This window comes from Stigmatopora argus, chromosome 14 (assembly GCF_051989625.1).
Source record: "Stigmatopora argus isolate UIUO_Sarg chromosome 14, RoL_Sarg_1.0, whole genome shotgun sequence".
NCBI classification, from domain to species: Eukaryota; Metazoa; Chordata; class Actinopteri; order Syngnathiformes; family Syngnathidae; genus Stigmatopora; species Stigmatopora argus.
In genome coordinates this window covers 16051797-16074665 of record NC_135400.1, presented here as the reverse complement: position 1 = coordinate 16074665, position 22869 = coordinate 16051797, and the positions used below count along the sequence as shown (strand labels likewise).

The window sequence follows — 22869 nt, the reverse complement described above, 5'->3', positions numbered from 1 at the left end:
TTCCTCCTGAGCAACAAAAAAACAGACCATAGAAAAAAATAAAAAAATAAAAAGGTAAAAGATTGCCTTTGTATTCGAAGCGGTCTTGCGCCATCCCCCCGGGAGTCGCGCTCATCACGCTCAATCAAAAGCGCACGTGTCCGTCCACCCGACGTTTCATGGCGACGCCGCTCCGACTGTCACGCCTCCTTTCGCGGCGGCGCTCCGTTTTTTTGACGCGGGCAAACACAAATGTCAGCCAGGCCGGCGTGACGGGTGAGTGACAAGGAAGCAGATTTGACCTTGACGAGTTCTCCAGATTGTGGTGACAGTAATAAAAGGCTGGAGTGAGCTATTGTTGGCCCTGGGGCATCCATTAATGAATGACATGAAACAGGACAGGCAGCGGCGGCGGCGAGGACGGCAGGGATGGAGGACAGGTTGACGGCATGGGCCGGCCCCCGCATCAGCCTGAGGGGTGCGCAGTAGGTTCACTCTTAAACATACGCTTAATGACGCGTGCCCGCACTCGTCGGCGCCCGCTAATGTGCGCCGACCATGTCGCGACGTGTCAAAACACAAGTAAGGAGCGATAGGCTAAACGTTAGCATATCATTAAAAAATGTAGTATTAAAAAATGAACGGTTGAGACTCGCATATATTCTTGATGTTTGAAATTGTAACGAGGAAATTGTCAGCTTTCTTAAAAAAACTACGTGGTGGTTAGCGTGTCAGCCTCACAGTTCCGGGGTCGAGGGTTCGATCCCATGTGGCTCGTCAATGCGTGGAATTTGCATGTTGCATTCCGGTTTCCTCCCATATCGCCAAAACTAGGCTAGCTGGTTGAGCACTCGAAATTGCCTAACCCAAGGTATGATTGGTTGTTTGTCTAATAGTGCCCTGCGATTGGCTGGCCACACATTCAAGGAGAATCGGCAGTGCTATAATATTATTTTTAGTTTTTTTTGTGGTTCATTTGACCAAGAAAAGTACTATGGGTTGTAGCTCAGCGCAGTCCAATCCTGCGTGATAGGGTAACTTTAAGTTAGCTTGTTGCTAACGATTTTAGGGAAAAAAAATTGGGGATTCTTCTTGCAGATATACGCGATTTTGAGTCCCGATTTTGCCACATCGAAAATGAATGATTTGGATGTAAAACGTAAAACTCTCATCCCAGTCACGCAGTGGAACAAAATGGCCACTGTCTTATTTCCGTGCTTAAACGATAGAAATCGCCAGATGCTATTGCGGAATCTTTAATGATTCCTGTGATGAATGCCACTTCATTTGTTGGTCTTTTCAGCCAATAGAAGGCTCATTTGGGATAATGAATTGATGGCAGTGATAAGTGTCAGACTCGCTAATGGAACATAGTGCTTAACCTCCGTAACCCCCACGCGCCCTTCACTTAGTGTCGGCATAATTAGATTACTGGCGCTGATACCTCGGGTGGCCCGCAGACATTCGGCTCTGGTCAGTTAACTTTAGCCATACAAATAGCCTTTTCTCGCATATCAGCCATTCCCTTAAAATTGCCTTAAAATGGTTGAATTTGACAATTTCTCTCGTATAAGCCGCCCCCGGATTCCCAATTTTCACCTCCATATTCATGGTTTTAATATGGAGTAGAAATGTGTTAGTTTGAAGGGAAAAAATTTAAGAAAAATCATTGCACGTGGTATTTCTGAAATACTGTATAAATCAATTTATTATTCCTAAAGCTTGTTGCCTGCACGTAGACAAATTCAAAAAGGAAGTCATGTGAGCAGTACAACCAGGAAGTGTGTCCGTAGCGGTCTCGTTTGTCATCCCCAAGTAAGATGGCGGCACCCTGAACGAGTTTTTTCAAGTTTTATGCAAGATACGGTTTATTTTTTTCTTGAATTTCATTCATATACATCAAAATTAATTTTGTTTAGCATTTTATCTGCTTATCTCTTCTATATTTTGAAATAAATGACCGTATCGGCCGCACTGTCTTGCGCTATGGCGTTTCATGCATGTCAAGTCTAATTTATGCGCATATAAGCCGTACCCTCGATTCAGTTATCATTTTTTGAGCGACATATACGGCGTATATGCGAGGAAATACGGTAAGACTTCAACTAAAAGTGGAAAAAAAGTAGTAATGTAGCATTTTTTAAAGGAATATTTTTCCATCTGCTAAACTGCCAGTTGCTTCGCATCTTACAAAACAATCTACTTTTCCAGAATGACAAACAAATTGAAACGCGAGCCTCATATTCTACTTTTGAAACAGTGGATGATTTTCACAAAATGATTCATTTTGTTGCTCCCGCAAATCATGTTCTACATTGAGTTGAGAGATTTGCTTCACCTGAAGAATACATTCTACTTTGCAAAGTCAATTTATCAAGTTGTCATATGCGCAAAAATACAATTATATACACACGCGTTCTCTGGAGCTTAAAGATTGAGGCAGTCCGAATTCTAGAAGTGCCGTTCTCCTGAAGAAAAATTTCTGTGAAGTCCCACGTCGGATGATTAAAATCACATCGCTTCCCCTTACGGCGTCTTCGCCACGTTCTTTTTTTAAACTCCATTGGGACGACGGCGCGAGACAATCGATGACAGTTTAACGATATAGTTTAAACATTCTAAAACAGATGGAGATTTACCGGCGCGTAGCCAGAAGATATGATATAAGAACCGGGTGATCTAAGAGAGGCGGCGTGCCTTCCAGGCGACGCCCACATTTCATGGAAAATGACCAGACAGACGGTCGTATTTCATCGCGGCCGGCCCTGGCTCCCCGAGGGCTCGACTTCGGCACCCCGTGACTCTACATCATTGCGATAGAGCGAGAGGGAAGCGAAGACTAATTGGCAGATAGTTTGTCAAATGCTGAGCCGACGTAGGCAAGACAAAGCGTCTCGGGCCGCGGCGGTTCGGGTCGGAGGGGTGCCGCAATGCGGGTTCGGGTTCGTTAACGGGAAAGTGTCGGGCCTGACGTGGCCACCTGTAATTCCTGCGACTTAATGGTTGTCAAAGAAGAACCCGGGTGGTTTTCGTTGGTCCTCCCTTGGCACTAATTCACATTTTTTCGTCTTGCTCACGGTGTGAAATGTTAGACAAATGCTATCCGGCGAGTTTACTTTGGAGAATCTGACAGTCTTAGCTATTATGTACGTGAGAAATGATAGATTTATTGTTCAAGATGTTGCCTATATAGTTTATCTTCAATGACACTCATTGACATTGAAACTAGTGGGTACAGTTTGGAGTCTTAAATGAAGCATTTGAATGTTTCCATACTGATTTTGAAGCGAATTGCACTGACAAATATTGAAATCGCAAGTGAGACAATAGTGTTAAATATGCAGATGCCACCTTAGTTTACAATATCTTCCATCACAAAGCGCCTCCTCCACAGCAGATTTTCTACACAAACATTCCAATACATCAACAAGGGCTGGCTCTAGAGGTGACTGTGTACTTCACAAAGAGTCCATTCAGCCAAAGCACGTTCTCGCCCACCTGGAACTCAATACCATTTTTTTATTCAAAGAAAACAAAGTATACTGCACGTCAAACGGAAGCCTACAACCTCAAAGCGCCGCATATTCACAATGTACGCACCGCGAGTACGAATACAGTTAGTGTATCTACTGTTCCGACTATTGCTGTCCTTATGCTAATCACAAACTAGTGTGACATTGACACAAAAACAATAGTATAACCTACACAATAATACTCAACACTTCTGGAATTGTTTTATATATGAATTCTCCATCAAGACAACATTAGCGCACATGATCGCTTGACATCAAGCACTTTCAAAACAAACCATTACAATGCCACTCAAATCCAACAATGATTCCATGCCGCTAAATTCGGTACACAGTCGATTGGTCGCTGGTCTTTTGGTCGCCGGTCTTTTGGTCGCCTGGAAGGTTATTGATCATTACCATTTAAATCGTTGCTCAAATTCCCTAAATACAAACTGCAAATGACTATTTAGTCATACTTAATACCCTATTAATTATTAGGCTAAAGAAAAGCTACAAATTTCCCGGACTTTTATTGTTTTTTGTTGGAGAACTTGTTAAGACCCTGACTGAACTGACGTCGCTTCTTAAAGGGACAACGCATGTACATACAAACTCTTCTACACTCACACGTCGGCTCAGTGAAACTGCTCATGGCCATTGTTGGCTTTTATTCATGCGTAGACCGCGTTGTTTTACCTTGTTTTGTCGCCGGTCATTTGGTCGCCCGTTGTCGCGGTCCGGGCGACCAAAAGACCGCGACCAAAAGACCGGCGACCAATCGACGGCGACCAATCGACCGCATACGCCTAAATTCAATTTTTTCCGATTTAAATGACTATCAAACAGACTGCAATTCCGGCTCTAATAAAAAAAACTACAAACAAACCTAACAAGTCTGAAAATGGAATTTCAAACTCCTTTCATTAGCATGCCGCCCACTCGCTTGCCTGTCCAACTTGTTGGACGGCGGCCATTTTTGTACAGGCGGCCCTCGGCGGTATCGTGGGACACTTGTTGTATCAAAGTAAACAAGCGGTTCGCTGGCTCTTCCCAATTGGACCGTGTGAGCAAACAGATGCAGATCTCACGAGTGCCATCTTGATAAAAACATCCCAAAAGGCCATCCCGCCACAGGTGGCGTCAAGACCTTTCAGTGGGTTGTGCGGAATTAATTCCTGCTTTATTACATCTCGAAGCAATTGGAGTGGGGGGAACGGAGTGCCCCATTTGGGCCCCCACCAGCTGGGGCACTCTCAATTTGGTCTAAAATACACACAAGGTTGTACATTTGTGGGCTGGAAAATGGTTAGAAAATGATGCGATCTGGCTATTTGAACAGGTGTGTATGCCTTAATCACTTTGGGATAAGCGATCTCTCATCCTCTTGCCAATTGTGCTGGGATCATCTTCAAAGATTTTGACTATAACGAAGACGAGTGCCAGGGAAAATGGGGAGATCATGAAAAATGCAGAGTATGGGTGTCAAACTTATCTTTGCCACGGGCTACTTTGTAGTGACGGTTTCCTTTGGAGTCTAATAGAGCAAAATAAATATATGCTCGTGTTTTGACTACAGTGGTTTAATACTACTAAAATGTGTTTAATAGTACTAGAATTAGACGGATTTCGGAGGGGAGAGCGAGAGAGAGACTTTTTGCAAGGCAACGCGCTCGTAACATAAACAAATTTAAATGAACTTGGATTACGATGCAGACACACTCAAAAATAAGTTTAATCTAACCTTACACTAAACTTAATTCTAAATTTGTTTGACAATTTGATACCTTTCTTCTCCCGGGTTGGCTCTATTGGCCCCGCCTCCACCCTGACTTTCAGATGCAACCTATCGGTTGTTTACTTTTGTCTTCCCTTCAAAATATTCCCAAAAACGATGCACACAAATGTCCTCACAATAGGATAACGCACGACCACTTATAGTATATACTCCTCTCGTATTAGCGATCGAGCTCCGCCATTCGCACTGACTAACGGGAAAAAAAACTGAAAAAAATACAAGGCTCCGCCCAGTGCTCGTAGAGACGTTACAGGAGGGAGTTGCGACCAGAAAGACAGTTCCCATGATGTTTGTCTGCTTTATGCTCATATATCAAAATTTGTCTCGTATCTCAAGATAAAAATTTGCCCAAAATTTTACTCGAATCACAAATTGCTCGTATGTCGAGATATTACTGTACTTAAAAGAAATTCTGCACCATTTTCTACTTCAACATGTAAGGTTTTGACCCCTCAATTAATGGAGAGATGCTATTACATTTTTTTTAGCTAACTCCAATGTAGGCTACATTTAAACATATTCAATGATATTTTCATTGTAGTTTAGACCGCCCCCGGTTTAGCGGCTAAAACTTAAAAAACCAATGACTTGCTCTTAGATTTTCCGGCCGGGTCAAAGAAATGTCATCCCGTCTCCAAACCTTAACCAATATGTTCCCGCCACCTTCTTTATCTTCTCTATCGCTTTTTACCCTTTAGCCGGATGGAGATGGACTCCATCACCCGTCACGCGGCGGCTTTGAAAGCCGCCACGGAAAGGTGCCACGGCGCGCTTTATACGGGGGCGCCGTGTCATCTGTCATCGTTTGACGCGCACTTGGAAGTGATGGACAAATGCCCGGGGCGCGCCTGGGGAACATGTCATGGAGACGTGTCTTTGAAGGAGCGTTTCTGGCCCTTGACAAGCCTTCTCTGGCTTCCAGGTCGGGGAGATCGATTACGATTGGCTCGTGTGTAAGCTGTCAAGCCTCGGGATTGACTCGGTAATGCCCGTCGACGTGGAGATCAAGAGAGCGGACTGCAGCAGCTGCTAGTAATGAACAAGATATACTGTAACGGCGCATTAGCACACTCACTCTGCTTATTATAACGCACGCTTAGGGCAACACGGTAAAACACCGGTTGTTGTTTTTTTGGGCCTGACGTCATATGATCAAATTCAACGATGTTTTAAAAATGACCACAGGGGTAACTTTCGAGTCCCAACGATAAAATGGGAACTTACAAAACGATGGTGGGATTAATGTTCTTCAGAAACAAACTCAACGGATGCCATTAAAATGGATTTAACGTCCATTGTCGTCACTGTTCATTCCTGCTAGCACTTAATTGGCCAAATTTGTGTTTGTTTCGTCTTTGACAAAACAATCACCAATTTTCCTAAAATGTGCCTTCTGATTCTATTCCAACTTTCTCCGCTTAAAAGGAAAACCAAGAACAACCACATAGAAATCTCTTAAACAAAAGTGACGTATATTAAGACCAAATCTATTGTCCTAAATATATTTTTCTCTCTCCCCATTTGTGCGGTTAACCCCAAAATACAAAGTATTAACGAAACAACAAGTACAACCACATAGAAATCTCACCTATTTCATTATACGCTGGTGTGTATGATGACAATAAAGGCTTTTGATTTGATGATTTAAACAAAAGTGACATATATTAAAACCAAACCTATTGTCCTAAATAACTGTTTCTCTCGCTGCCTATTTGTGCTGTTAACCCCAAAATCCAAAATATTAACAAAACAAAGACTTGAATTTCCCCCCTCTGCAATTAAAAAAATGTACATTTTTTTTCTAAAATATGTATTTCCCAGTCCTAAATCAAATCCTTCCCACCGTCCCCCCACCGGATCCACCCCGCCACCGAGTGGGAATCAAACCCAAACATTCCACACCGAGCTCAGAATAAAAAGAACCTTGAAATCCCTGCAACTTATTTAATCAATAATACACAGTATTTCTTTCTTTATTTCGGACTTCCGTGGAGGTTTCCGTCATATCAGTCCGAATACTTCAACAAAATCCATTTTCCATAATAATTCCTGAGCTCAAGGACTGTATCTTTCAGTACATTGTTACACATTTCAGCACTCTTATCGATTCTCCTCTTAACCTTGTGACTAAGTGGTCAACATAGCATTAAACATTGCAATGGATTCGTGCTGAAGTGTTGTTGTTGTTTTTTTATATTGTGAACCTCAACTGAGTTGATTAAATTCTCTTGTTTGATACGTCGACAAGGTCTCACCGTTGTAATGGGCTTCTTTAGGATTTTCTATTTGACCACATTTCATCCACTGGTCTATAATTTAGTACTTGAAAATTGCAATCCTACCCGAATTTAGCTGCCCGGGCTGAAAATCACTTAAAATAAAAAAATAAAAACCCCAGTTCTGCAGTCTTTCAGTGTCAACCTCTTGAGTAATAACACTATTAGAAGTATTAAAAAGGCTGCAAATAAATGCGACGAAAGAAGGACCGTGGCAGAATTGTAACGCCGGTTCGCGTGGGGAAGACGTGCCCGACGAGAGCTTATTTGGCACCCGGTCGGACCCCTCGGCCCATTCGTCAAAAAAGGACCGGCTCTTTGGCGAGAGAGGAGATTTATACACGGTGGAAAATAGGTGGAGAATTAGCTGAGATTTACGAGCGGTAGCCGCGACACGAGGCGCTAGCAGCTGCTACTTGACATTTGAACAGAGAACATTGGAGAAGGTTGGAAACAGGAAATTGGACCAAAGAGGTTGAGGGATGACTCACAATAGGAAGGGATGGTCTGGACTTGTAAAAAGTTCAGGGATCAGTTTGGACGTAATGACAGAATGCTTTCACGTTAATCAAATCCACAGAGCGCTTGCGATTCTCGCCAGTCGCAACGCAATTTGAGATTTGTCAAAAATCTAAAAAATAGGAATTACAGGTAAAGCTAGAAAATAGAGTGCTACCTGACGATCAAGTTGTTCTATTTGGGAAATTGGACCCAAGAGCTGAGACCAACGAATTTGAGCCATTTCCCTCGAGCAGTTCCATCTTGTGACTTTGCTGATTAAACATTTTCAGCATATTAAGAGCATAAACTGAGAATATTAGAATACTATGAAAAACTTCAGTTTTATACACAGTTGGAATTCAAAAACACCTGCACTGAGCCTTTAAGAAGTCAGTCTAAGATGTTCAAATCGGTCATAATCATTCATTTTCCCTCACGACGGTTATGAGGGTGCTGGAGCCTAACCCAGCCAGCTCCGGCGAGTAAGAGGGGGACGCCATTAATCGGTCGCCAGCCAATCGCAGGACGCAATAAGACAAATAACCTAGCTAGGGAGAATCAACCAGCTTAGTGTGCGTGTTTTTGGGATGTGGGAGGAAACCGGGGTACCCGGAGAATACCCACACAAGCCCAGGGAGAACATGTAAACTCCACACAGGAAGGTCAGAACCCAATGGGGATTGAACCCTTGATCTCAGAACTGTGAATCAGACTTTCTAACTCCGGCGCCTTTGTAATTAAGTCATCCAAAAATTAAAAATGTAATTGAATTGAATGCTTTTATTGTCATTGTATAAGAATAATGACATTTAAAGCTTCACCATAATGTGCACAAATCGCCGAGCAGATAAATAAACTATAACAAATAAGTCATACATATATAAGTAGTCGACATAGATAAGTAGTCGACATAGATAAGTTGTCAACATTGAATAAGTGGTCGACATAGATAAGTATTCGACATAGATAAGTAGTCGACATAGATAAGTAGTCGACATAGATAAGTTGTCAACATTGAATAAGTGGTCACATAAATAATGAGGAAGAAGCAGAGGCATTGTCTGAGGCAAAGCTGAACCAAGTCTCACAAAAACAAAAACATTGATCTCTTCATGACCAAAACACGCTGTTGCCGTTTTGATCAATTGTACACCGCGGCGTTGGTGGCATCAAGTTCCCCTCCCCGAGCCGTGACTCATCGCCAGGGGAGGATAGTCGTCATCTCTCGGCCTTGCGCCATTTCATCGGATCTCCGCGTGACTCACTCAACATTTTGTCTTTTCGGTTTCCATGATTTGGCCCCTTAGTTGCTACCCGCTGATTTTGTCCACGGTGGTCTCCCCTTAGACCCTGTTAGCCATCTGCCAACATTAACTCACAGGAGGCTACTGTCGGCCAGGTCGGACCCCCGTCGCCGTTCCGGCCTTCGGCGCCAAGATGGAAGGGCTTTTGCGATGAGCCGGCCGGCATGATACATCACCAAACGAGAGTATTCTTGACAAAAGTGCTTTTTTTGGTGCAGATGAGGCCAGAGGTGGAGAAGGTCTCAAACAGCGAGGGAGCTCCTTGCTAGCTTTTACCTTCCGCCCATGCAGAATACGGAGAAGAAACGGCAAAGCGAGGTCGGCCGGTGAACGGAAGACGACTCTTGACACCGCCATAAAAGATTTAGCTTGTATCTTCTTGTTTTATAGAAAAGGATTTCTGCCTTTTCCACACAAAAAGATCTCTGCCTACGGCAAAAAAATCAAGTTAACACATTTACGATAGATGTCCACATCCATTCAGACTGGGAAATTTGACCGTTGACGTCATTACAGTAATCCCTCGATTATTGCGAATTCACTACAGTAATACCTCGACATACAAGCAATTTGAGATTCAAGTAAAAATTTTGAGCAAATATTTATCTTGAGATCTGAGTAAAATTATTAGCAAATATTTATCTTGAGATACGAGTAAAATTTTGAGCACATATATATCTTGAGATACCAGGACCATTTTGAGCAAATATTTATCTTGAGATACGAGTAACATTTGGAGCAAATATTTATCTTGAGATACGAGTAAGATTTGGATCAAATATTTTTCTTGAGATACGAGTCAAATTTTGATCAAATATTTATCTTGAGATACAAGTAAAATTCTGAGCAAATATTTATCTTGATACGAGTAAAATTTGGAGCAAATATTTATCTTGAGATATGAGTAAGATTTGGATCAAATATTTATCTTGAGATACGAGTAAAATTTTGAGCAAATAGTTATCTTGAGATACGAGTAAAATTTTGAGCAAATATTTATCTTGAGATACGAGTAAGATTTGGATCAAATATTTATCTTGTGATACGAGAAAAAAATTGAGCAAATATTTATCTTCAGATACGAGAAAAATTTTGAGCAAATATTTATCTTGAGATACGAGACAAATTTTGCTAAATTTTCCAGGTACCGCTGTAATAGTAGACATGATCCTTCCCCGCAAATGGCGCTTGACAAAGAGACTCTAAAAAAGAGAATAGACGACCCGCAAATCCTTTTTTGACACTATTCCCATGTCTTTTTTTCCCCGCCCTCACAGCATGATTGATTTTCACACGGCCCCGGCAAAGTCCGCCGTAAAAGCGTCCGGCGATAACAAAGTCACCCCGGCGTCGTCACGGAGGATAAAGGTTCCGATAGTTTAGCAGGCGTCTCACGTCCGCTCTCATTTAACACCCGAGTGGCGAAGTCGCAGCAGGTTAACAAAGCAAGACATCATTTTGGTTAGACAAGCCGCTCTAGCTAATCACGAGGAGCCCTTGTGAAGCGATTATGTCAAAAACATAATTGGCGGCGTGGTGACGTGGGGCGGCCTCGGAAATTGCCGCACCTGCGCGTACCCACGGCGCACAAAAACACACGAACACGACTCCCGCATTAACTTGATATAACGGCGCCGGGCTATCGTACCCCAAAAGTCGATAAAAGTTAACCGTAGAGCCGCGGTGGTCTTTGTCAGCAGCGCCGATTGAGAATTGAACCCGATCGATTGTGATTTGTCTCTGCTGGCAAATAATAGAGTCGATTTTGATGGGATGCCTTCATCGGGCTATATGTTACGACCCGGAAAAAAACAGCCCGAAGGCTCGGGAGTCTGCGTGTCGGTTCGATTTTACGTAGTAACTGTTGTGAGATTTGCGATTAAATTCCACCCGAGTTAAAGATAAGAAAACAATATGTCACTCTTAGGAAAGAGCCGTTTGACTAAACAAATCGATTATGGGGAAAAAATGAATCTTCAATTTGTGATTATTGTTATTTTTGGACCCGAAGATTAGCTGCACTACCTATTTTTTTCAAGACAACGCATTTTTCCATATATAAGACGCACCGTATTTTAGGCCATTTATGGAATATTTACGACCGGCCTGTAAAAATGCTTAAATAAGATGCAGTGGATTATAAATTGCAGGGTTCAAAGCAAGGGATAAAAAGTGGCGTTATGTTAAGTACAGTCGTTAATGTAACTGCTGGCTTTGTTCCAAATTGTAATATCTACATTAGATGGACTACTCGGGAAATGTATTAAACGGGAAGAGAAATTCTTGTAGTTAGCAGGGACATACTATTACAAACTAAAAAGTCAAATTTGATCCTAACTTCTGTATTTGTTCTTTTTTTGACCTTTGTACTATACAAACATAATCCTGCAGTCTTTATAATAATCCTTTTTGTTCATTCTTAAGCCATTTTGAACAAAAACACCTTTCTGACCTCAATGACCTTTGACCTGATTACCCCAAATGTAATCACCTCTTCAATATCATATGACAAAAATTAACTTGATTAATAAACCCCTATACTCGCTTCAGTTTTTTTTATTAACAAAAACAGACGGAATCAAATCCATAATAATAATTTTCGCCTACTGGTGCAGGTAATGACTTAATTTTGGGGGGAATAATTTCCTTCATTTTCTCAAAGCGGGAATATCGCTTGGAGTGTTATTTTCTTTTGATGCGGGTTAATTTAATAACTTGGCAGTGATAGACAAAACAGACTTCCTCTAAAAATGAGCAGTTTTTGACAACTATTATTTCAACTTATTAGCAACTCCAACATCCAAGTTCATTTAAATTAGTTTTTGTTATGTTACGAGCGTGTTGCCGTGCAAAAAGTCTCTCTCTCTCGCTCTCCCCTCCGCGAAATCCGTCTAATTTTAGTACTATTAAACACATTTCAGTACTATTAAACCACTAGTTATTTGTTACTTTGTTAATGGATGGCGAACCAGAACAAATAAAAATGTTTTTCCAATCTAATATCCTATTTTGGGTGTTTTTTCAGAGAGTTGGAACGAATTAATTTGTTTTTAGTTCATTTCTATGGCAAACGTTCATTTGAGTTGACATACGAGCTCAGTCCCGGAACGAATTAAGCTCGTATGTCGAGGTATCACAGTACTGGAATAGTTGGATTTTGCCAAGAAATAGTCCGTCTTTGAAATATTTCAATATGACGGCTACATTTTGGTGATTTTTCTCAATGATTAGAACAACTAAACAGACCGGCATTCAAGTTTTTTGCTTTTTTAAGTAGCTAGCCCGAGCTTTATGTTGTTTTTCCGCAATTCCACCTTAGTAAAAGCCAACGTTTTTTTATTCCAGGTGCCTAATCCGTCCCAGTGACGCATTGGCGCATCCAGCACATTTATTTACATTACAGCGCAGCCCACTAGCCTAAAAAGCTCATAAATCACAGTGACAGTGGCAAGTTGGGGGGCATCTCAATTGGCAGACTTTTAGCCTCCTAATATAGCATAAAAGCAGCCTTACGCTGTAATCATTCAAAGGCATTGATCTGATGGCAAACTTACATCTTCATTCACCTGAAAGCAACGGTGTACACAAGAGCAAAAAAGCACACCCACTTTTCATTTTCTGGATTCCCCCTATGGTGACACGCAATTTATCTTTGCGCATCTGTCATAAATTTAACTCCTTGGCCGCCATTATGGGGATAGATGGCTCTAAAAATGTTGTTTTGTACATTGAACATGCAGTAACTATGGCTGTTAGGGTTATTTTATTTTTTATTTTAACAATTACAACACCCAAACTATGGAAACGTACCAACAACTTCTGGGACGGCTTAAATCAAGGGTGTCAGACTCGGGTTGGTTCGCGGGCCGCTTTAACGTCAACTTGATTTCACACGGGCCGGACCATTTTAGGTATAATATTTAGATTTTTTTATTTTTTATAAATGGATTAAAAGCCCTGAATATTCAGTTTTTTATAGATCTAAAACAATGTTTATTTTAGCTTTTTTATATATTTTTAGATTTTACAAAATGATTTTTGGACTAAAAACAGAAAAAAAATGGATTAAAAAATTACAATTATTGATTTAAAAGGGGGGAAATCAGTAAATATAATATACATCTATAATCTTCATTTTAATTTTATCCTAAAACAGAAAGTCGGCACTCATGATTTACTTTCCCGGGCCACACAAAATGATGCAGCGGGCCAGATTTGGCCCCCGGTCCGCCACTTTGACATATGTGGCTTAAATGTTGATTTAAATTGAATTTATATTGTGTATATGGCAGAGGCTTCTTTTGTACATGGCTAAAGCAGTTCTAAAAATAAAGTGTACACATTTTAAAAACGCCTCGTGATAGGTTATGAGCGTAATGGCGACATCTTGTGGACAAAATATCCACAAAACTTACCCAGCTCTTTGCCATTACACTGAATTGCATTGTATGTTAATCTATTGTATGCCTTTTCCAAAAATTGAAATATTGTGAATAAATGACTATGAAAACAACTCAATTTCCTCATTCTCGTCAAGACACTAGTTCAATTTTTAATAATTTACTTCCAAAAACATGCTGAGCTTTTCCATCAATTGCCTTTTTACAGTTTTTCCAGGCGTGTTATTTGAAATATTCTTATCCATTCGTCTCATCTAACCATTGAAAGATGTTACTTAAAATTCAACATATGTCGAGGTAGTGAGTGAACAGGTTTACCGATTTTCTTTTTAAATGTTGCGCCATCCGTGATAACAACGGGGGGTCCGCGGAGACCTCCTCCAACAGGATTTCAGCATGTTTTCTGTTCAGGATTTTTTTTTTCCGGGTTGATCTGCAACCACATTTTGCACAAAGGGGGACTCAGGCATGGCTGACTTAAAAGCGGCGTGAAATTATGAGAAATCTCGGGCTTATATATGGCTTTTTATCCCACCTAATCTTTAGCGTGCCCAGGGTCTTTTTTATAATGCCACCCGATTCCATTTTTGCGCAAGGGGGAGGAGCTTGGGCTTTAAGGGCTCAACATTTAGCGGCGTGATCGGCCGAGGGCTGGCGAGGAAGAAACTAATGAGGCAAAATGATTTTTGCTCTGCACGGAGAAAACAGCTTTTAATTACCTTGTGAAAAAAAGGACTGAATTACCGATGACACTCGTGACCTTTTTCGGAAGGTAATCGAAAATCATCCGGGATGTACTTTTTCCTCTTCCCGTGTCCTCGTTATGCAACGTGATTTGAACTTTGAAGGGAAATGCTCCTGATTTACACCTTCATCCATATTTGATTATAATTATTATTAGCTCACATTTCTTCACTCTTTTCTACATTAACGGTCAAAGGCAATTTACGTGTGCGTTTAACACAACAACTGCGCTGTATCTTAAAGCTTAAGCAAAAACATATACATAAAATAAATCAAAATTGCAAAACCAGCCCGGTGGATAAGTGGTTAGCGTGTCGGCCTCGCAGTTTTAGGGGCACGGGTTCGATCCCAGATGAGTCTCCTCTTTGTGGAGATTGCATGGTTTTCCTGGCCTTGCGTGGGTTTTCTCCGGGTACTCCGGTTTCCTCCCACATGCCAAAAAGATGCATGCTAGGCTAATTTAGCACCCTAAATTGTCCCTGGCCGGGAGTGTGATTGGTTGTTTGTCTCATTGCGATTGGCTGGCCACCGAATCAGGGTGTCCGTCCACAGGCTTGCGTGGGTTTTCTCCGGGTACTCCGGTTTCCTCCCACATCCCCAAAACATGCATGCTAGGCTAATTTAGCACCCTAAATTGTCCCTGGTCCTAAGTGTGATTGGTTGTTTGTCTCATTGCGATTGGCTGGCCACCAATTCAGGGTGTCCCTCCCCGGGCTTGCGTGGGTTTTCTCCGGGTAGTCCGGTTTCCTCCCACATCCCAAAAACATGCATGCTAGGCTAATTTAGCACTCTAAATTGTCCCGGGCCGTGAGTGTGATTGGTTGTTTGTCTCATTGTGCCCTGCGATTGGCTGTCCACTGATTCAGGCTGTCCCTCCCTGGGGTTGCGTGGCTTTTTTCCGGGTACTCCGGTTTCCCTGCACATCCCAAAAACAGCCATGCTAGGCTAATTGGATGCTAAATTGTCCCTGGCTGAGAGTGTGATTGGTTGTTTGTCTCGTCATGCCCTGAAATTGGCTAGCCACCGATTCAGGGTGTCCCTCCCCGGGCTTGCGTGGGATTTCTCCGGGTACTCCGGTTTCCTCCCAGATGTCAGAAACTTGCATGCTAGGCTAATTGGATGCTAAATTGTTTCTGGCCGTGAGTGTGATTGTTTTTTTGTCGCATCCGCCTGGTGCTCGTAGTTAGCTGGGATAAGCTCCAGCACCCCCCGCAAGCGCCTTGTGTCGGATGATGGAAAAAAACAGGTTGTAAAAGAGAGAGAAATTGGCCCTGATTCTTCAATTTGGAGCGGCTTTCTCGGGGGTGACGCTCGGCAACGGGGATCAATGCCAAACCACTGGAAAATTGCTAACGTTATTTACATCAAAGTGAGACTGGAGGAGACCAATTATGGCGCTAAGGCGAGGCAATATTCCTAAGTGGCTGGTCCCCTGGGTGAAGATGCCCTAATATTTTCAAATGGTTATTGTTGTTGTTGTGTTTTGATTCCACGCAAGAACTCAAGAGACCTTAACTGATGTTTAATAGGACGCTAGATTTCATTAGCTACTACACCTGCACAGTTCTAATGAGATTCGCAAATAAGTCAAGCGTAAAAATTGTAATTTTTTTTCTGCAATGTGTGCTTTATAATGCAGCGCTTCCTTGTTTCCAATTTACCTCCATCTAGGCCACATGTGTCAAAGTGGCGGCCCGGGGGCCAAATCTGGCCCGCCGTATCATTTTGTGCGGCCCGGGAAAGTAAATCATGAGTGCCGACTTTCTGTTTTAGGATCAAATTAAAATGAACAGTATAGATGTATATTAAATTTCCTGATTTCCCCTCTTTTAAATCAATAGTCATTTTTTAATCCATTTTTTCTGTGTTTTTAGTTCAAAAATCATTTTGTAAAATCAAAAAAAAAAAAAGCTAAAATAAACAGTGTTATAGATCTATAAAAACTGAATATTCAGGGCTTTTAATCCAGTTAATTTTTTAAATTTCAAATGACATCATTTCAATCGTTTCCGTTTTACCGTCTTAATTTTTTACAGATTTTAATGTCAATCCCAATAATTCCAATAATTTTTTTAAATCCAAATGACGTCATTTCAATCGTTTCCGTCTTACCGCCTTAATTTTTTTTACAGATTTTAATGTCAATCCCAATAATTCCAATTTTTTATTTTATCAAAGACGTTCCGCATCTTTGATGAACTTTCTCGCGACTCGTCGTTCCACCTTTTGCTGGTATTTTTTCCCCGTTCCCACGAGCGGTTTTGAGCGCCCGGATCCCAGACCCCGCGAGTTGTTCTGTTGCCAGGGAGGAAACCGATTTTGTCTGCGAGCGAGCCCCCCCGCCTCCCAGGCGTCAAGACCGATGTAGCGACTAGAAAGGGAGCGTGGCCTCCTTCGCCACGGCGAGCGCATCCAATTAGGCGAGGCGCAACGGCGGCGCGGGTGCAAATGTCAGCCCAAGGCGGCCGGACAATTAAAGAGAGAAGCTAAAGCCAAAAGGGCGGCGGTGGCTTTTCATCTTTCACTTGAAACAGTGGTCCTCTCACACATGACAAATGGGCCGCCACTCACTCCCTCGCCGTCTTGTTTGCTTTCCCTCGACCAGACGGCGAAGACGCCGGCACGGCGCCTCTCAAATGAAACTCATTTCAATCAAATCAGCGGAGCTCATCCAAATGGAGAGACTCGAGAAAAGGGCATGATGCGACTTGGCCATTTCCACAGCGCTGATTTGGTTCCAACTGCTTCTCTCTCTCAACTCGGCCCGTTTGATTACTTGGTGACGATGTTGACGAGGTGGCGACGGCAGCGGCGGCGAGTTATTTGTCCGTGCGCAACATAATAGCCAACCCGTGACTTGTCTATTACCCTTTTGCTTTCAAAAGACTTGGACCGGTAATGAGGAACAAGGTTATTATCACTAAAAGGTGCTACGAAATGGTGAAAAATGTCAACCAAAAAAAGGAAAATGACTGCACAAATGTAAATTGGATGTGGAGAAAATGAATGTGGTACTCAAATGTACCTTTTTTTCCCAAATACAATTTCATAGTTATACCACACAAAACAGTGCATCAGGGAACGGCCACTTTTTTGAGCAATTCTGGTTGTGACATCACAACCAGACTTGGTTAATCATGTCTAGCTTTTTAAGGCTACGCTAGGAGAACACTCATAAGTTCCTAAGGATAGCATGCTAGCAATAAACACTTGACTTACCTTTTTCTGTCACTTTTTCCGTCACTTTTTCCGTCACTTTTTCCGTCACTTTTTCCGTCACTTTTTCCGTCACTTTTTCCGTCACTTTTTCCGATGTCCAAAATATAGTTTGCTGTCATTTCAAGGCTCCAAATGTCATATATCAAATATCACGGCACCTTTAAAGAAAATGAACACCATGATGAAAACAAAAAAACTATATATCCTTACTAAAATAAATTCAAACAAAAAAAAACAAAATAATAACTAACTGAAACCCGTATATTCTGGATAACCCCTTCAAACTCTCCCTTAACACAAGTCAGTGTGTGAATATCTTCAAGAAAAAATAACAACTAACAATAACTAGCTCACCCAAATCCCGAAAACTAAATTCTGAAATAAAACTAAGCTTGCCGTCATTCACCATTAATTTTCTGTCCATAGTTTTCAGCGGCAGTGAATGAGTTAAAATATTTAAATTGCACCAGCGTCACACATTTTTTTTATAGTACCTCAAGATAGCCTACCTTTCCACTGCGGTGCACGACTCCCAGATACAGAACACCTGCCCCCGCGGCCCCCCGGTGCGCCGCCAAACCCCCCCGCACCCCCCGACAGCTCGCTAATGTCAACCTGCCTGATACTCACAGTGGGAAGGGTTGGCGAAGCCTCCGAGACGGCGGCAATTTTCCGCGGCGTGCCGACGATGGCGGAGAGCAATCAGCCGGCCCGAGGGTCTCATAATCAGCACATCATTATCCGGGGAGGGGGTGCCGGTGCTGCCGATCTGGGGGGGGGAAAGAACGTCACAATTGGATCACAACGTTCAAAGCACTAAAAAGGACAATGTGAAGAGGTACAGCCCACCAGAAGAGCTACCACCTGTTTACACATTAGTCCTGAGGTACCCGAAGTAAATAAATACTAGTACAGTAGTACTATAGTGTATTTGATAAATGCACTTTATGATAATTGTGCATTGTATTTTTGAATGGGCGCGAAAATAAGTAGCGTGGTTGGAATAATAGGGGTGATCCTACTTTGCGGTTTTTCAATTATTGCAGCCATGTTTGGTCTACATTATCGGCGATATTCGAGGATTGCTGTACAATTTTGTTTATGTTTTTTGTTATTTGATAGTCTTGAGTTTTCAGTAATAATAAGGGTGATCCGACTTCACGGTTTTCCGATTATTGCGGCCATTGGTCTACATTATCCACGATATTCGAGGGCTTACTGTACAATTTTGTTTATGTTTTTAGTTCTTTGCTAGACTTGTGAATTTTTCAGTAATAATAAAGGGGATCCGACTACACGGTTTTCCGATTATCGCGGTTATTATTGTCTGTTCTACATCATCCGCGGTATTCGAGGCATTACTGTACAATTATATTTTTAATTTGTTTTTTGCTAGTCTTATGAATATTACAGTAATAATAAGGGTGATCCAACTTCAAAATTATCCGATTATCGCGATAATTATTGTCTGTTCTACACCATCCACGATATTTGAGGCATTACTGTACAATTTTGTTTTTTATTTTTGTTATTTGCTAGTCTTATGAATTCCGACTACACAATTTTCCGATTATCGCAATTATTATTGTCTGTTCTACATCATCCGCGATATTCGAGGCATTACTACACAATTTTGTTTATGTTTTTTTGTTCATTGCTACTCTTATGTATTTTTCAGTGAGTTCAAAAGGGCAACAGAGCTCATATTATTAACTCGTATATCCTTGTTTTTATTGTACAGATCACCGTCCAATCCCTGCAGAGTGACAATAACAATCCTGTCAATCTTTTAAACGGAAGGATGTGACTTCAGGTTCCAAATAAGAAGAAAAAAAAACAACAACCCCATTTTGTCTTTTTGTCTAAAGACCAACTCCGGTCCTCGAGGACTCCTATTCCAGTCTGTTTTCCAGATCACCCATCTCTAACACACCTGATTCGATTAACCAGGATCGTGTTGAAGCTTCTGGAAAACATGGCTGATGAATTCATCATCTCAATCAGGTGCGCTAGAGAAGGGAGATTTGGAAAACGCCCTGGATTTCGTGACCTCCAGGACCGGAGTTGGTTCAACTGGATCTAAACTAAACGATCGCAAGATAATGACTCGGGCTAAGAATGTGGATTTTCCTCCTTCATCGCGTGGAATTCAGAAAACACGTGGAATTATGGATGCAATACCCGAAAACATTTGTTTGGCAAACTGGCAAACGAGAGACGGACGACGCCACCACGCCAATATTTGATCGCGCAACTGGTGAGCAATTGTTTGTTAGAAAACAGACCGATTGTTTATTTGCCTGTTAGCCATTTGTCGGCGAATAGTTGCCAAAAAAGCCTCTACGATTATGCCAATCTTCATTAGTTTCAGCTATGTACTCTATTTTTTAATACAGACAGAAACGCATGTGTTATCGACTCGCCAATCAAAACCACCACGAACATTTCTGATGCAAACATTTCCAATTTATGGATTGTGCTTACCTTGTTGACCAAAAAAAATCGACTTCCAGTTAACGAAACTTGACTTTATCTCTTCCTCCACGTGGATTCTTTGAATTTAGGCTATTTCCTGCTTGTTAAATAATCACTGGCAGTTACGAGCATTACTTCGGGATCATCTCGGCAAACGCAATCATTGGTTCATCCTCGAGGGCATTTTGGAATGTTTGTGAGGATTTGTTCATTTAGTTCGTCTTAAGTGGAGTTGAAATCCATCTTGGAATTCAATCACTGTGATCCTTAAAGAAACGTGCGGGGTTAGTACCTCTGTCTACCGCGTGGTGTCACTAGCGTACAGAATTTCCGGAGCTAACAAAGCTCGTATAACAAGATGTACGTTGAGTGCTTATATGGGAGTGCATGATAGTGCATTTGAGCCAATTGAAATTCAAGGCAAGTCGTTTAGAAGCACCTGAAGTTGAAAATACACACTTAGAAGTGCAATTAAATGACTAAGGGATCGTTCATTTGAGGGTGAAGACAGATATTTTGGGGGACACTCAACTAAACTGGCAGGGAAATTACGAGGACTAAAATGGTCATTTTGTCTCATACACATTGAGAGAGCTGGGCCATTTAAAGCTATTTCTTGTCAATGGCGTACAATCCATTTAAACTGCGTGCAAATGGTCAAATGACATCGACTGCTGTCAATGGCAACAAGTTCATTGGTCGCAATGCTGGTTAAAGGAAGCCATAACTTTTTGCAGTGTATTAATGACACAGGATAGTTGCATCTAATATGATTTAATTCTATTTTCCTTCACTGTTGGCAAAAACAAAGTGATTTTATTATATAAATGCCCATTTTAAGGAAAATTAGGTGAAATTGCATCATTTCTTGGGCATCAAATATGGCACATTGAGAGTCCATCATGGCGTTATTTATTTTTTTAATCAACCTTATTGATGCAAAAGTTACATATCTTTTATTCAATCATTTTCCGAACCACATATCATCGCAGGGGGTGCTGGAGCCTATCCCAGCCAACTATGGGCAATCGATGGCCAGCCAATCGGAGGGAACAAAGAGACAAATGACAACCAATCATAGCTAGGCTTGGGCAATTTGTTCAACCAGCTAGCCTAGCATGCATATTTTTAGGATGTGGGAGGAAACCGGAGTACCCGGAGAAAACCCACCCGGGGAGAAAAAAGTGAGCACTCACCTAGGATCGAACCCTCGACCCCAGAATCGCGAGGCCAACGCGTTAACCAAATTCCCCCCCAAAAAACAACCCCCAACTCAAACTTCTGCCATCTAGTGGATCCTCATTTCATTATTCTTCCTGTCACCACAGGTCACTTGCATAAAAAGATGCATTATTAATGGGAAATATTTTTTTCCGTCTTTTCTGCATCAATTAAGCAAAAGTGAATACATTCCCTTTTCACAAAACGACCACTTGAAAATAACTTATAAACGCATATTCAAGTGATCAACGTGATGTCTGAGAGCCTCATTCAAAATTCAATCGGCTATACTACCTCGTGTGTGTGTGCATTTTTGTGTGTGTTTCTGTGTGCGCGAGCGAGCACCCACCCGGTTTCTCTCTCTCTCTCCCCCCCCCCCTCATCACCAGTCTGACGCACAAGAGCAGCCCGGCAGCGGCTTCGGCGGCGTCGAGCGACCAGAAGCAAAAGCATCATCAGCCGGGACGCTCGTCTCGTTTCTCTCTCTCTCTCGTTTCCTACCCGGGAGTGCGTGCCGCCGTCCCAGAGCAACATGTTTCCTCCTCGGGGAGTCGGACGCAAGCGCGCCGGGGGCTCGACGGAGGCGGAGGAGGTGTCGCCGCCGCCGCCCCCGACGCCGCATCAGCAGCAACAGCAGCGGCGGCAACAGCGCAGCCGGACCATGGCGGCGTCTGGACGGGTCAGGAAGGTGTGGGTCTCCTGTTGGATTCTCTTCACGGCGACAAGGTTCTGTGCCCGGGCTCAAGGTAGGATTCCGCCACTCGGGATTTCTTATTCTTCCTCGGGAAAGTGCTTTTTTTCTTTTAGCAAGATGGAAATGAAGTTTGGCTCATTTTTAGTCGATTTTTTTTTGGGACGATATTTGGTGGGTTTGGTGAGTGTAGACGGGGAAATCGTATTTTTGGGGGGGGAAATAAGGTCTCGGTGGAGTGGACGATGTCAACCCGAGGCGGGTGCCTAATATTTTGACTAGAGCGAATGACATCAGCACTAATCGTGGAATGATTGTCTTGAATTAGATTGAACCCTTTTGATAGATTTTTTTTGGTAGAGGAAAAACTGTTTTACAGATAATTTGGGTCATTTAGGCCAAAATTGTTGCATTTTGGTAAACAAGTGTGGCACACATCGTGAGGTCGGCATATGGTTTGTAAAAGGTTATGTTTTTTTTGGGATGACCAATAGTCATTTGCCCTCCAAGTGTTGAAGTATGATTAATAATTCGGCATCCCTATTATGCATCTCTTCATGATTCAATGCGATTAGCAATCAATGAAACCTAATTAAGTGAATCAAAGCAAAACGACCCTCTGCGTATGACACCAAAAGTTGTTTTCTTACTTCAAAATATTGAACTCACATCCTGCCATTGACAACAATGAACGTCCAATTCCTTTAAACTGGAAGGACCGTCAAATCGTGGACTGGGAATGTCGGCAGCCA

General features: G+C 42.1%; 2 protein-coding genes across 6 annotated transcripts in view; one reads left to right on the top strand and one right to left on the bottom strand.

Moving 5' to 3' along the window:
- LOC144087927 (protein tweety homolog 2-like) overlaps window positions 1-20531 on the bottom strand; it is a 76179-nt gene extending 55648 nt beyond the window's left edge. For all 3 annotated transcript variants that reach the window (XM_077618052.1, XM_077618053.1, XM_077618054.1), the window contains exons 1-3: window positions 20215-20531; window positions 18361-18499; window positions 17731-17888 (exon numbers count right to left, since the gene is read on the bottom strand). The gene's annotated coding sequence lies outside the window, so the exon portion shown is untranslated. The remainder of the gene's footprint in view (window positions 1-17730; window positions 17889-18360; window positions 18500-20214) is intronic.
- The window catches only part of LOC144087925 (protein sidekick-2-like), a 125742-nt gene continuing 122615 nt past the window's right edge, over window positions 19743-22869 (top strand). Inside the window, exons 1-2 of one of the 3 annotated variants that reach the window (XM_077618051.1) lie at window positions 19743-19987; window positions 21816-22172. In XM_077618051.1, coding sequence (XP_077474177.1) covers window positions 21959-22172 — 214 coding nt within the window. In that variant the 5' untranslated portion in view covers window positions 19743-19987; window positions 21816-21958. The remainder of the gene's footprint in view (window positions 19988-21815; window positions 22173-22869) is intronic. The other 2 variants (XM_077618049.1, XM_077618050.1) reach the window with 2 other exon arrangements.